This window comes from Pocillopora verrucosa, chromosome 11, assembly GCF_036669915.1.
Source record: "Pocillopora verrucosa isolate sample1 chromosome 11, ASM3666991v2, whole genome shotgun sequence".
NCBI lineage: Eukaryota > Metazoa > Cnidaria > Anthozoa > Scleractinia > Pocilloporidae > Pocillopora > Pocillopora verrucosa.
In genome coordinates this window covers 12,389,678-12,402,265 of record NC_089322.1, presented here as the reverse complement: position 1 = coordinate 12,402,265, position 12,588 = coordinate 12,389,678, and the positions used below count along the sequence as shown (strand labels likewise).

At 37.9% G+C, this 12,588-nt stretch overlaps 1 protein-coding gene across 1 annotated transcript in view; it reads left to right on the top strand.

The window, feature by feature from the left end:
• Positions 1–100: 100 nt before the first annotated feature.
• LOC131774197 (fibroblast growth factor receptor 4-like) overlaps positions 101–12,588 on the top strand; it is a 14,032-nt gene continuing 1,544 nt past the window's right edge. The window contains exons 1-16 of the mRNA XM_066174000.1: positions 101–718; positions 1,663–1,935; positions 2,688–3,011; positions 3,800–4,063; positions 4,197–4,475; positions 5,566–5,814; positions 6,564–6,674; positions 7,039–7,048; positions 7,594–7,784; positions 8,577–8,693; positions 9,123–9,307; positions 10,262–10,381; positions 10,818–10,894; positions 11,024–11,064; positions 12,058–12,154; positions 12,537–12,588. The exon at positions 12,537–12,588 is cut by the window's right edge and continues 45 nt beyond it. Of these exons, the coding sequence (XP_066030097.1) occupies positions 493–718; positions 1,663–1,935; positions 2,688–3,011; positions 3,800–4,063; positions 4,197–4,475; positions 5,566–5,814; positions 6,564–6,674; positions 7,039–7,048; positions 7,594–7,784; positions 8,577–8,693; positions 9,123–9,307; positions 10,262–10,381; positions 10,818–10,894; positions 11,024–11,064; positions 12,058–12,154; positions 12,537–12,588 (2,616 nt within the window). The 5' untranslated portion in view covers positions 101–492. The remainder of the gene's footprint in view (positions 719–1,662; positions 1,936–2,687; positions 3,012–3,799; positions 4,064–4,196; positions 4,476–5,565; positions 5,815–6,563; positions 6,675–7,038; positions 7,049–7,593; positions 7,785–8,576; positions 8,694–9,122; positions 9,308–10,261; positions 10,382–10,817; positions 10,895–11,023; positions 11,065–12,057; positions 12,155–12,536) is intronic.

Sequence of the window (12,588 nt, the reverse complement as noted above, 5' to 3'; positions counted from 1 at the left end):
TCCTGTTGTCCTTTTCCATGTCTTAAAAAAAGGGGTGGGTGACAGAAACTTCTTATGGTACTTTTTTTTTACCAATCCTTCCCTAGTTTTGCTTCGAGGTCTCAGAAGTCCTACCTCTGTTGTGTTGCAGCTTGGTTACAGTGTGGTAATAGCCTTGTTGCAGTCTGACTTCTCTCTTGCAACTGTCTTGCAGTTTACAGACAGACGGGGTCTGTTTGGAAACTATCAACATGAGAATAAAGGTAGAGACAGACCGGCACGGACTCCCCATGTGGCGTTTGTGGTCGCGTCGCATTATCACCTTCAAATTATATTTTTGCACTTACAAGCGTATCTCGATAAGTTCATTGCAAACCCTACAGCATCGCTAAATACCAAATTAATGAGCTTACTATAACCAAATGTTAGCTTGAAAATTCATAGTAATTATAGAGAAAGGTAGAAATATAGACTGCAGCACTGTCTTACTTTATTTTGATAAATGATCCAAATATGTTGTCTAAGGTTTTTTATCAAATGTTTTTGCTTACAACATTGTTAGTGGTGGATGGTGGCTGGAGTGAGTGGAACTCCTGGAGTAACTGTACCAAGGCAGTTGGTGGTATACAAACAAGAAAGAGAGAATGCACCAATCCGGAACCAGCATATGGTGGGAAACACTGCGATGGGACCAGTGCACTCCTGAGAGGATGTAGCAACATGTCCAGTTGCCGTGAAGGTAACATAAAATTTCAGCTTTTTTAATTTCAGTGGCTAAAAATATCTTTGTTGAAACAGAAATAAACAAACACAGTAATTAAAGTTAGAACAAAACCAAATGAACGGAACTTCTGAGTTTGAACTTTAGTCACATAATTATCCAGGCCAAGTATGTGAAATGCACAAATTATTAAAAGTCATTATAAGTCAGAAATCCTTCATAATTGCACAAACTCTGTACATGTACGGAATACGCCATGCTCTTCTTGAAAGAGACAAAACAAATCTCCACTATCATTAGTGCTGCAATAGGTACTAAATTCTAGGCACAAGTATTCGCTGATAATTGTGGTCACTCTAGAAGAAGTCTGCACTATCTGAGCAATGGCGATTACGAATTTCGTTGGACTACCCGTAGCAATACCCTTTTTTCAAGCCGGTGATGCTAACTATCATCTACTGACAAGAAACATAGCAGGTAATTTAGCGTTAACTGCATATAAACCCATACGCAACCCACCATTCCTCCAATCGCTCTAATGAGGGGCTAGAGCTCTAGACGTCAGCTATTTTATTCTTGGCCAATTACGGTGGTCAATTTACGTTTTCAACCCAGTTGTTAACACTAAATTACCTGCTCTACTCTCCCACCGACGTAGCACCACAGTTTCCTTAGAAAATTACCCCTTTATTAATTTGACAAGAAACATGTTTAATAATGCAAGGGTCTCAGATATTAAATAACGTTTTGGCATTGACCTTCTGGTAAAGAAAATCAAGTTAGCTACACAGGAAATTCTTCCACCACAAAACTGAAAAGAAATTTTTCAACAATGCTAGGACCTCTGTTTCTAGGTAATTATATGGGAACATCATCAACACAAGAATTTACACAAGCTGAAGTAGTCCACGCTGTTTATTTTTATCCTTATTTATCAGTTTTTTTTGCTGAATATTTTGAAGGATTTCCCCTGCGTTTTGAAACAAAGAGGAACCCATCTGTCGGTACAATGGAGATATTCTCAAATAGCAGCTGGCAAACGCTTTGTACCAGTCAATGGGATGACGCAGATAAAAATTCAGTCTGCATGGCCATGGGCTACTATAACAACGGTGTTTATGCTAATGGCACATGGTACGCAGAACGTGGCAATGCTTCAATGTCCACCCACTACAACTGTACAATTCCGACCACATGTCAAAACAACGTGGTAAAGAAACAACAAGTCTGCGAAGGTAATTATGAACTGCACTCATGTAATATCCACATGATTTCCAAAGATGGTAACTTGATAGATTTACTCACACTCCAGAGATGAAAACTTTCCCGAGAACAATGATTGTTCGTCTTCGGGTATCTTTTTGGTTCTAAAAAGGTTTCTAACGCTAAAAATTGTTTCTACTGTTTACATCCTAAGACGTTTGCGCAGTCATGCATTTGAGTTTCATAAACTTCACAACCTCCAAACCCTCCATTAAGTTTCCTTGAAACTATTGCATGCTTCTAGTTTCCTTTTTCTCTCTCTTTCATGCAATTTGGGAATTTCACAATTTTTTACTTTACTTATACTAAACTAAACGTCTTTCTCTCGATTTTTTCTTGAGAAATGCTTTAAAAATGACGTTCTAGCTTAAAATGTAAATCACCCCATTGTGTTCTCTGAAAGTAAACGTTTTAAATGTTCTAAAATTTTTGCCAAAAAAAATCTGGTTTGTCTTATTTTAGGGTAAATGATGAGTTTAAGAATTTGAAGCACAGTCACGAAGCAATGTAAAAGAGGTCCGTCGGAAACATCGCAGCAGGGAAACTATGAAAACATCGTGATTCACATCTGACAACAAACGATAATTTGCACCCAGAATTTCTCTTAAACAAAACACTTAGACTGGCATGAACTATTTATCATTTTGTGATTTATAGCCATTCTTGCTTCTCGATAATTAGTGTTTTCCATCCTTATAAATTCGAATTTTTGTTATTTCATAAGTTCCTGTTCGCTTGAAAGGCGCAAATGTGGAGTATAAAGGAAGAGTGGAAGTATTTTACAAGGGGAAATGGGCGAAGATATGCAGGAATGAGTGGGATTTCAATGATGTCAAAGTTATTTGTCGTCAACTTGGCTTTGAAGAGGCTTTGGCGGAATTTATTGTGTCAGAAGTAAAGGATGAGGGAATACCTTTTGCAATGTCTGATGTCTCTTGCACCGGAGAGGAGTCAGAACTTGCATTATGCAATCGCCTTGATGGAAAGTCAAATATTCCATCTCAATGTCAATTGGATGGCAAGGGTTCTCAAGCGTTGTGTCAACCAAGTAAGCAACTAAATTTTTAGGTCTGATTAGTTATTCCGGTTTTCGTGGTTGTCTTTTTCTTCCCATTGACCTTCTGAGTGGAGGAAAATCAGAGTAAATTGAGATCTACAGAAGACCAGACCATTTCTAAAAACATTCTGGTAAAGAATGACTCGCGGACAAGCATATATCTGTTCGCAGATTTTACGCTTTAGATAGCGACATGACTTTGACTGGGGATGACATGGCTTAGTTTAGAGTAACATGAATTGGCTTAAAATGACTTAGATGATTTTGATTTCTTCAACTTAGTTGATAATGTAAATTTGCCTCCGTAAAGAGTTTCAAAGCTGAAATTCAAACGTTAGCCCTTCGTCAGAGCGGGTGCTATACTCTCCCACAGACGCAGCACCACTGTTTCTTAAGGAATTTACCCTTCTTATAGATGATTCAGTTTGATCTTGAGATGGAATAACGTTAGCTAAGGTGTACATGACTGTCAAGAAGGTAATATGACAGCTTAAGATTATCTGACTTCAGTTAAGGGTTACCTATTTTTTTAATGGGTTTCATAACTTCTTTGGATGCAATATTATTCTGTTCAAAGGTTACATTGCTTTAATAACGGCTAGTATGATTTTGTTTGGAGTAATGTAACATAGTTTTAAGTACGACAAAGTTCAAAACATTTCCCAATGAAGGCATTAGTACAGGTAAATATATGCATCTTTTGTATCCCTTCTTGTTGTGTTAATTACCAAAAATTTTACTTATTTTGACATCTTCTAAATTGAACCTTTTTTTTGCAGAGAACAAGAAAGTGTTGAAAAGAGAGAAACTCTATTTTGAGATTGGTAGCACAGAAAGGCTTCAATGTTCTATACAAAATGAAACCAATCATGCTAGATGGACCATCAATGAGCTAAAGCTTGAAATAACAAACTCTTCTTCTCGAAGGATCAGGGCTGAAGACAATGGTGATCTGGTCATTGATGATGTGCAACTGTCTGATGGAGGAGCATATGAATGCCTGATATTGGAACATGTTGAATATTACATTGTCTATATTAATGGTATGAAAACACATATTTTTATCTAGTAGAAATAGGCTTAACATGCAGGACAATGTCATGTAAGACAAGTACACTTCTGACCTTTCGAAAGTGTAGTTATAATATTAGTGCTTTTCATTACTCCTTTCAAAAGCAAGATTTACTGAGAAGACGCTGGACCAGCAAACCTTAACTGCGTACACGTCTGGCATTATAAGCTGTAGTGCTGATGGAACACCAAGTCCACAGATTTCTTGGAGTAAGAAAGGAGGAAAGTCCATAGATACGAGACGATTCACTCAAGTATCCAACGGCATGCGTATTAGTTATGTAAAGCCTGAAGACAATGGAACATTCATCTGTGCCATGAAACAAACTAAAGGACCAAAGAGGGTCACAAGCAAAAATAAAAACATACAAGTGACAGTTATAAGTGAGTGACCAATGAGATAATATATAGAAAGTCATCAAGTCAGTTCTTCAAATGTGATTAATTTAATTTACTCAATTTCAAAACCTTTTCGCTGTTCATATCCGCAGCCATGTGAAGCGACATTTTATCGTGAATACGTTTGTTGATTTTAGTTGTTTGAAAGTAAGGTGTCATGTTAAAAAAGTTATACTTAAGTTATTTGTCAACAGTGTGGTTTCCTCGTCATAACTCATAGAAAGTCTCCTTTGATGAAGTTTATAATTTCTTTTCATTCTGGTAATGTGCTTAAATCGACTTCTGTTGGTTGTGGTGACAAATTCACTTTCTGAATGCAGTATAATCGTTTGTCTCGCCATGAAGTCACTTTGGATATGGATCGCGACTTTTTGACTGAATATTGTGTCTTCTTCGTACTAGAAGGTCGGTAGATGTGCATGACCTTATGAAACTCTCTGTTTGGCTGGAATCCCACTCAGGCTTCGATTGGCACACTTTGACCAAATGTTCTTTTGGAGTCTACTGTCGCAAAATTATCCTGTTTATTGTGTTTCTTGTGGTCAGCATCCATGTTTCTTCCCCACTTCAGTCCAGAGCAGGTGGTTTCCAGGTTTCTTCTGAAAGTGCAGAGGCCTTTGTCTTAGCATGTCGTTTCTCGATCTGCCATATTACTCGTTTAACCTTACTTGCATAGGTCTGCCTGTTCCGCTGATGTAAACTTTGGCGTACTTGTTGGGAATCTTACAAACCACGGGCTCTTGCTTGTGTCATATACATAGCGTTTCCAGATCCTTCGCTGATAGGATATCGATTGCTCCTATAACTCTCTTTGTGTAGATTGGCAATAACGGCGAAGACCATACTCCCCATGGATGCGCCTTCTGTCTTTCGTAAATTGGTGCGAGATAATAGGAGTATGTAGACCTCAATACGAAGTTCGAAAGGTCCACGATCTGACAAACGATTATAATACATATAAAGCGCTAGAGTCATTATCAAATGTTCATTTAGTTACGGTGTCTAATGTGATCAGTGTAAATGATACTGGAATACCTCCTATTTTCCAAGGACATGTCATTTATTTACCTCTTAGTTCGACCAGAAGTGGTTATTTCTGAAGCACCCAATCCCATCACAGAAGGAGACAGTGTGAACTTGACGTGTGAAGTTGTGGCGGGTCGCCCTGTACCTCAGATCACCTGGCTCAAGAATACTACAGTGAAAGGAAATAGTTTGTCTCTCCTCTTTACTGAGATAACAAAGGAGGACGAAGGGTGGTACACTTGTGAGGCAAAGAATGAAGCAGGCGTTTCCACCAAAGACGTTAACATTTCTGTAAAGGGTGTGTTCGTAAAGCTCACAACCGTATTATAAATCAATTATGCATTTGATATGTTTACGGAGTGTGGATCAATAGTCAGTGGGCCCGACTCTAAATTAAGGAGTCTGGGTCTGAGCTAAGGGTAGGGTCATCGCAGAAAATTATCAGAAAAATGAAAAAAATGCAAGGGCTTTCAGCTATTACTTGCGACTGATTCACCAGTGAGGACCAGGTCCTGAATGAATAATTTTTTCAGACCGCCTCATTAGTTATTTATTTTCATTAGTGAAACAATATATGTAACTTGGAAAAAAGATAGAGACTCACCACTCGAAAGAGCAAAGATTGATACACGATTCGATGACAAAAAGAGTTAACTTGCAATAACTGGAGTTGTGAAGAAGGACAGTGGTGTGTATTTTTGTGAGGCACGTAACAAGCTCGGTTTTGTTGCCCGTTCCTTTGTTAAAATAAACGTCAAAGGTAAGCTGGTATTACCGTTGTGTCTTAAAAAAACATACGAATTTACCGATTAAAAAAAATATATTTGCAAATAGATTAAGACTATGGGTCACCTTACTCATTTACATGAAATTACCTTGCATCGCTCTGTGAAATTCAGGTATTTCGTTTTTAAGAGCAGGTGTAAATCACGGCTTGAATAATATGCCATGCTATTCCAAAGCTATTCCAAACAACTTAAATTTTATTAGAACTTTTATTACCCACGAGATTTTTCTAATGGCCACATATTTATCTGACACAATTAGCTAAGCAAGTGCCACGAGCTATGCAAAGTATGTGGTATTACATTGGTGGATCAGTGGCGGCAGCGATTGTCATTTCGCTAATTGCCTGGTATTTCTGCAAGCGTCGGAAAGGTGACGTCCATTTTCCTGTGTTATTTCAGATTTCTTTGTCTGCAAGTAAAATAAGGAAATGTTTAAACGTATTGAATATGTCTACTGAGGGGGGGTGGGATACACTGAGCTGAGAGTCTAAGAGTAGAGATATTTTTATAAGAATCACTCGCGTGCCGCCAAAAAATGCAGAGTTTTTTCACATCTGTATATGGTATCATTATCATTTCCATTATTTTTAACAGTGTTGAAAATCACGTCCTAATCTGTGCAAGTTCAAATTATTCTGCCATTACACAGAAATTGGATTAGAATATTCGATTTGATAAATTAATGCAAAGTTTTACCTTCTTTATCCCCTTTAATTCATCATTTGGAATTGCAGCTATGGCACTGTAAGTCAACGATTTTATCTTATATTCATCAAATTCATCGAGAGAAGAAAAAAAAAACTACACCATTGCATGATGACGATAACAAAAATCGTATTGCAGTGACTTTACTTTTGTCGTGCTTATGATGCATTATTAACATGCATCAATTGTTGTTAGAATCAGCTTCATAAGTTCCTTTGTTTAATTTTTTTTATCTCATTAGTATCTTCTACCTATTTTCGGTTAGATTTATCCTTAGATTTAGTACTAAAAAAAATTGAAATGCACGTACAATTTTCTGATTTAAAACAACTGTTTCTTGTTTGATTTCAACTTCATCCGATTGACACAGGGTACTAAATAACAATAATTACTGATATGTTTTGTTATAATTTATGTTCTTGGTTTATTAAAAACATTGTTTTCTCACTATCAGCAAGAGAGATTATCTCGCCAATCATGTTATCCTCGCAAATCAAATTTTTACCCTCTGATTTCTCTTTTCTTTTCATCACTTTTCTTTGTTTTGAACCTGAAAGTATACAATGTTGACTTCCTCTATTTAGTCCTGACCAAGAGCAGGCAATTCAGATGGAGCCATTGAATGCAGAGGCAGATAAGTGGGAGGTTGCGGTCAACCGTGTCCTGCTACAAGACGTCATTGGACGAGGGGCGTTCGGAGCCGTGTGGAGAGCTCTCCTGAGTTCACCAAATGGACAACCTGGAAATCGGACGGTGGCCGCTAAGTGTTTCACGCGTAAGCCTCCTTCAATTTGTTCTATTGATACATATGTTGATCTCAGGGGTGGTTATAAAAATGTTTTATTTGGGGAGAGAGGGGGAGGGAAGGGGTGGTCTAAAATTACTTCTCGACCAACGCACACCCCCCTCTTCTTCACTCAAGGTTACGCGGGGGAAAAAAAAAGAAGGTTGGGGAGGAGCAAACAAACAAAGGAGATATTCAACCAGTTTGGTCGTAAAAGTTGTCCTGCAATAATTCTTGTTTCCAACAAGTAGTGTAAAATGTCACAGGCATGGGTTAGAAGGGGGTTAGTATGGATTAGTATCCGCAACACTCTCCCCCCGTAGGGGGGAGTGTTGCGGATACGCTGAATCCTCTCTCTAGATCCGCTGCTGAATCCAGTAGAATTGTTTTCTCCCTTTGGACCTATTCCCCACTAGTGACTGATTATCCCGGGTTGACGTTGGCAGTCTAACAGACTGACTACACGGTGCTTTTCGCTGGCAAAAGACATTTACCGAACGAAAGATGTGAAGCATCTGCAGTGATGGTAAAACTAAAGAAAACAAGAATTTTTGGTAGGATTTAAACCTCAACTGGTTCCGATTCGGCCTTTATACTCACAGTCAACTCAACCGTGGCCGAGGTCAGTGAGTTGGGCAATCTGCTAACTGCGAAAATGATCATCCAAACGGTAATAGGAAGATGCGAGGTTTGTAACTCTACCGGATTCTCTCTGGCTTGAACTGGCATGGAACAAATGTATTAATCAGAATGTGTCTCTATCAATGTATACTTTTGTTGTAGCCACTGCTGGAGAGGAGGGAAGGAAATGTTTGATGAGAGAAATTGAGCTAGGGAAACTTATCAGTGAAAACGTTTCGCCAAACATTGTAAAGTTCTTGGGCTGCGTTACGACAGAAAGTAAGTACTAAGCGTACAACATCTTTTTTAAGTATGTGTTATTAACGATATTACAAATGCTGAATGAACCCTCTTGGAACCTCTTAACATGAGTTCCATAACTGGGACGTTAATGGAGCCATGTTTGTCTTTTTTTTTTTTGTGGCAACCAGACTGTTTTTCTTCGAGAGCATGTATCCATCAACAGTTCATTAAGATCCGGTCGGACAGCTTGAAATCTCATTAACGGGGCTAACCGGCTTTCTCCCTTTAACCTGTAGCAAATTTTTGAAAGTAAATTGTGATGAAGGTAGATCCTTAAAGAATGAGTCCTTCGTGTAAGCTAAACTTCTTTATGAAGAAAGCCATCAGCAATTTTATCTTTGTTGTACAATAAGGAGCCTTGACATGGGGTTTATTTGCTTTTTCTTTTGTTTTTCGTCACTTAAGTTCACCCCATACTCATCATGGAGTACTTGCCATGTGGTGATCTGCTTGGCTACATGAGAAAATGCCGAGGAGTGAGGGATCGGTACTATCTTGGTGAGGGAAGAGCTCAGGATCTGAACAACTACGATCTCGTGCTGTTTGCCAAACAAATCGCCGCCGGCATGGTGTTCCTTGGAACGCGAGGGGTAAGTGGAATACTTGTCACATGTCAAGTCTAACTCAGAAAAATCTTTCAGAGATTTAAACTTTTTATTTTTCATAGTTCGGATTTTGGCCAACATTTATGAGAGCTTTTGAATTAGATAAACCTCTTTGTTGACATTAGCAGATGTCACAAAGAAAAAAATGAGCCAAAAAACATGAAAATAAGATTCATAATAATTCGGTTGCTCAGCCTAAAAAGATCCCAGATATAATTATCTGGAATGGTATAAAATTAAGCCTAAAAAAACAATTCCATGCACCTGTCAAAGATCGAGTATGCGCTGCTGGTTTGTTTTGGCTATTCGTGTGCAGTGTAAATAACCTGCGCTGTATATGTATAGAAAAACCGGATCAATATCAGTATCTGGGCAACTACCCACCTACCCCTCCCCTAACCCAACAACAGTAATTGCTTAGGGTTGATAACAACTTAGGGTTAATGTTGGGTTAGGGGAGGGGTAGGTGAGCAGTTGCCCAAATACTGATATTGATCCCAAAAACCTTATTGCAACACTTAAAAAATAAAACAAAGGGAAAAATGGAACTCCCTAGATATCTGTAAAAGGAAACAAAGGTAAAGAGAAAACCATCTTACTGATCTTTTTCTTTTTTGGAATACAACGGGTCCTCTGTTGCTTTACCATTTCTAAATTTCATTTCATTATCATAATTATTGTGATTATTAGCATAGTTATTACTATTATTGTTATCACTGTTATCGTTATCGTTATCGTTATTTTCGTTGTTATAAAAATGCATTTTTTCTGATAAAGAAAGTAGATGTTCTGGTTTTGTCAGCATTAAATCATTACATAGGGCTGCCTTAGTTTTAGCTCTTTCATTGTTCGAACATCCTCCGACATTTGATTCAGCGGTGTACTATATAAACCTATCGTTTCTTAACTTTTATATTCTGGCTCCTTATCTTCTGATAGATCATCCATCGTGACCTGGCGGCTCGAAACGTTCTCCTCGATAACAACTATGTTTGCAAAGTGACGGACTTTGGTATGGCATATCAAAGCTTCAAGTATGGCCATGGAAATGCCAAAAAGGTAGAAAACACTTTTCTGGCTGCTTTAGTGCGGGGTTTTCTGGAAACAAGTTGTTAGCGTCAGCATATTCTTTGCATAATGTAAATGTACCTCGACTACCAACAGGGTTTCATAGCTCACTTTTACTTACAAGAAAGAAGCAAAACAAAACAGAGATAGAAATTAACAGAATCGGTACTTTGGCCCGGACATCGGGATTGTCAATTTCACAAGCGTTTTTTGTAGAAAGTCTCGTGAAAGGAGTTACGTTTTCTGTTTTCCGTGACATTTTTAAGAAGGCTAACATTGGACTGACTTATTAGGGAACGACACATGTAGCTTTCTCTTCATATTCTATCATGTTTACGTAATGTAGCTTCACATCTAGTTAAGGATGGTTTTGATAAAAAATGTGCATATGCTTTGTACGGCAAACATTTATTGGTTGTTTTTCTAGGGACGTTTGCCAATTAAATGGACTGCACCAGAGATTCTGCTTGGAGAACTTGCTGGACTTTCCACCTTGAGTGATGTGTATGTATAGACATGTATATTGATCCACCAACCTAACGAACTGATTACCTTTGGATTTTTCTTAATCATTTCACTTCCAAAATTCACTCAGCGATTAACTGTAGAATATTTCTGATATGCTCTCGTCAGGTGGTCCTATGGAATCGTTCTGTATGAGATAGTTACCCTTGGTAAGCCAAGCTATGTTCAATCAACACGTTTAACGCTTAGGACAGAAATGTGCAATTGCTACAGAAGTGATGCTATTTTTGTTATTATTATTTTAATGAAGATTTGTTTTTACATACTCCTTGGCCATTCCTCTCTGTAAAATTCTTTGAGCTAATTCTTCATTTTTACGTAATGTTCTGTCGTGAGATGTTGTGACAAACAAACTTGTCGTTTGACACTTGACCATGATCATGGGTTCCGATCACCTTGTGTAATCTTCAGGCAATGTCACCGAGAACTGTTGTTTATAGGAAGACCCTTGCTTAGACTGTCAAAGTGCACAATAAGGTCTGTTTTCATTCTCATTATCGGGTGTTTCAGATTGATGTAAAATCTGCTTTCATTTTGATATTTATACATACATATATATATATATATATAACTAACTGCAGACAGTACTGTTTCGGCCTTCTGGGCCTCATCAGTGCAGTGCTGATGCTAGGATGGAGGTAAGGCTATATAGCCACCCCAAGTGATCTCACACATGTGGGATCACCTAAGCCATGCCAGAGTGCTCAAACTAGAAAAACTAGTGAGCGTGCATAATGCTATATATATGCTATATATATATATACACATATATATATATATATATATATATATATATATATATATATATATATATATATATGTATATATATGTATATGTATTGATATGTAACAAGCTATTTGGATTGTTCATATTAGTAAATGCAAATGAAACAACAAGTCGATGGCCTAAGCATGATTCAATTATCAGAGACTAACATCAACTCGAACCAAGAAAAAGTCAACTTTAAACTAAAGTACTGTATTCAGCAAAATTTTATTTGGACATCATCAAGCTATGTAAATGTACATGCAGGTTGCTTCCTTATATGACGAGGTCGAGAAGGAACAATGCATCTCAGCCACGTCACAAAGAGTTGATATATTAAGAAATGTGACATGCGCTTGTCCTTATGCATTGACAGGAGGAATTCCGTACGACGGATGGTCAGAAGCCATGGTGATTGCAGAGGTCACAAAGGGATATCAGATGCCAAAGCCCGATCATGTTGATAACAAACTGTGAGTCACACTTTTCTAGTATAATACCAACGTGTTCCTAAAAATAACCTAAGATCCAAGAGGACTCATTTATCGTTCTCATTGCTGAAATTTTTGCAGTAAAAACAATTGGACTACAATCATATCAGTAGCTTTCTGTTATGTGAATGTGAACCAGGAGCATACTGCATTCAGCTGAGATACGGCGTGGACAATTATGACATCAAAATTGAAAGAGATCAGAGCGAGTGAAGTTGTGCAGATATGTTCGACGTCCCAGAACAAATCTGAATCATTGCCTATACTATTTTCAATAAAAGGTTCCCGTATAAGGACCTGATTGATAATCTTTGCATAGTCCATAAAAAGTAGTTAAGAGTAGACCATCACTGTTAAATTTCAGGTATGATATAATGAAAAGGTGTTGGAATCGAAACCCTAACTTCCGTCCTCCT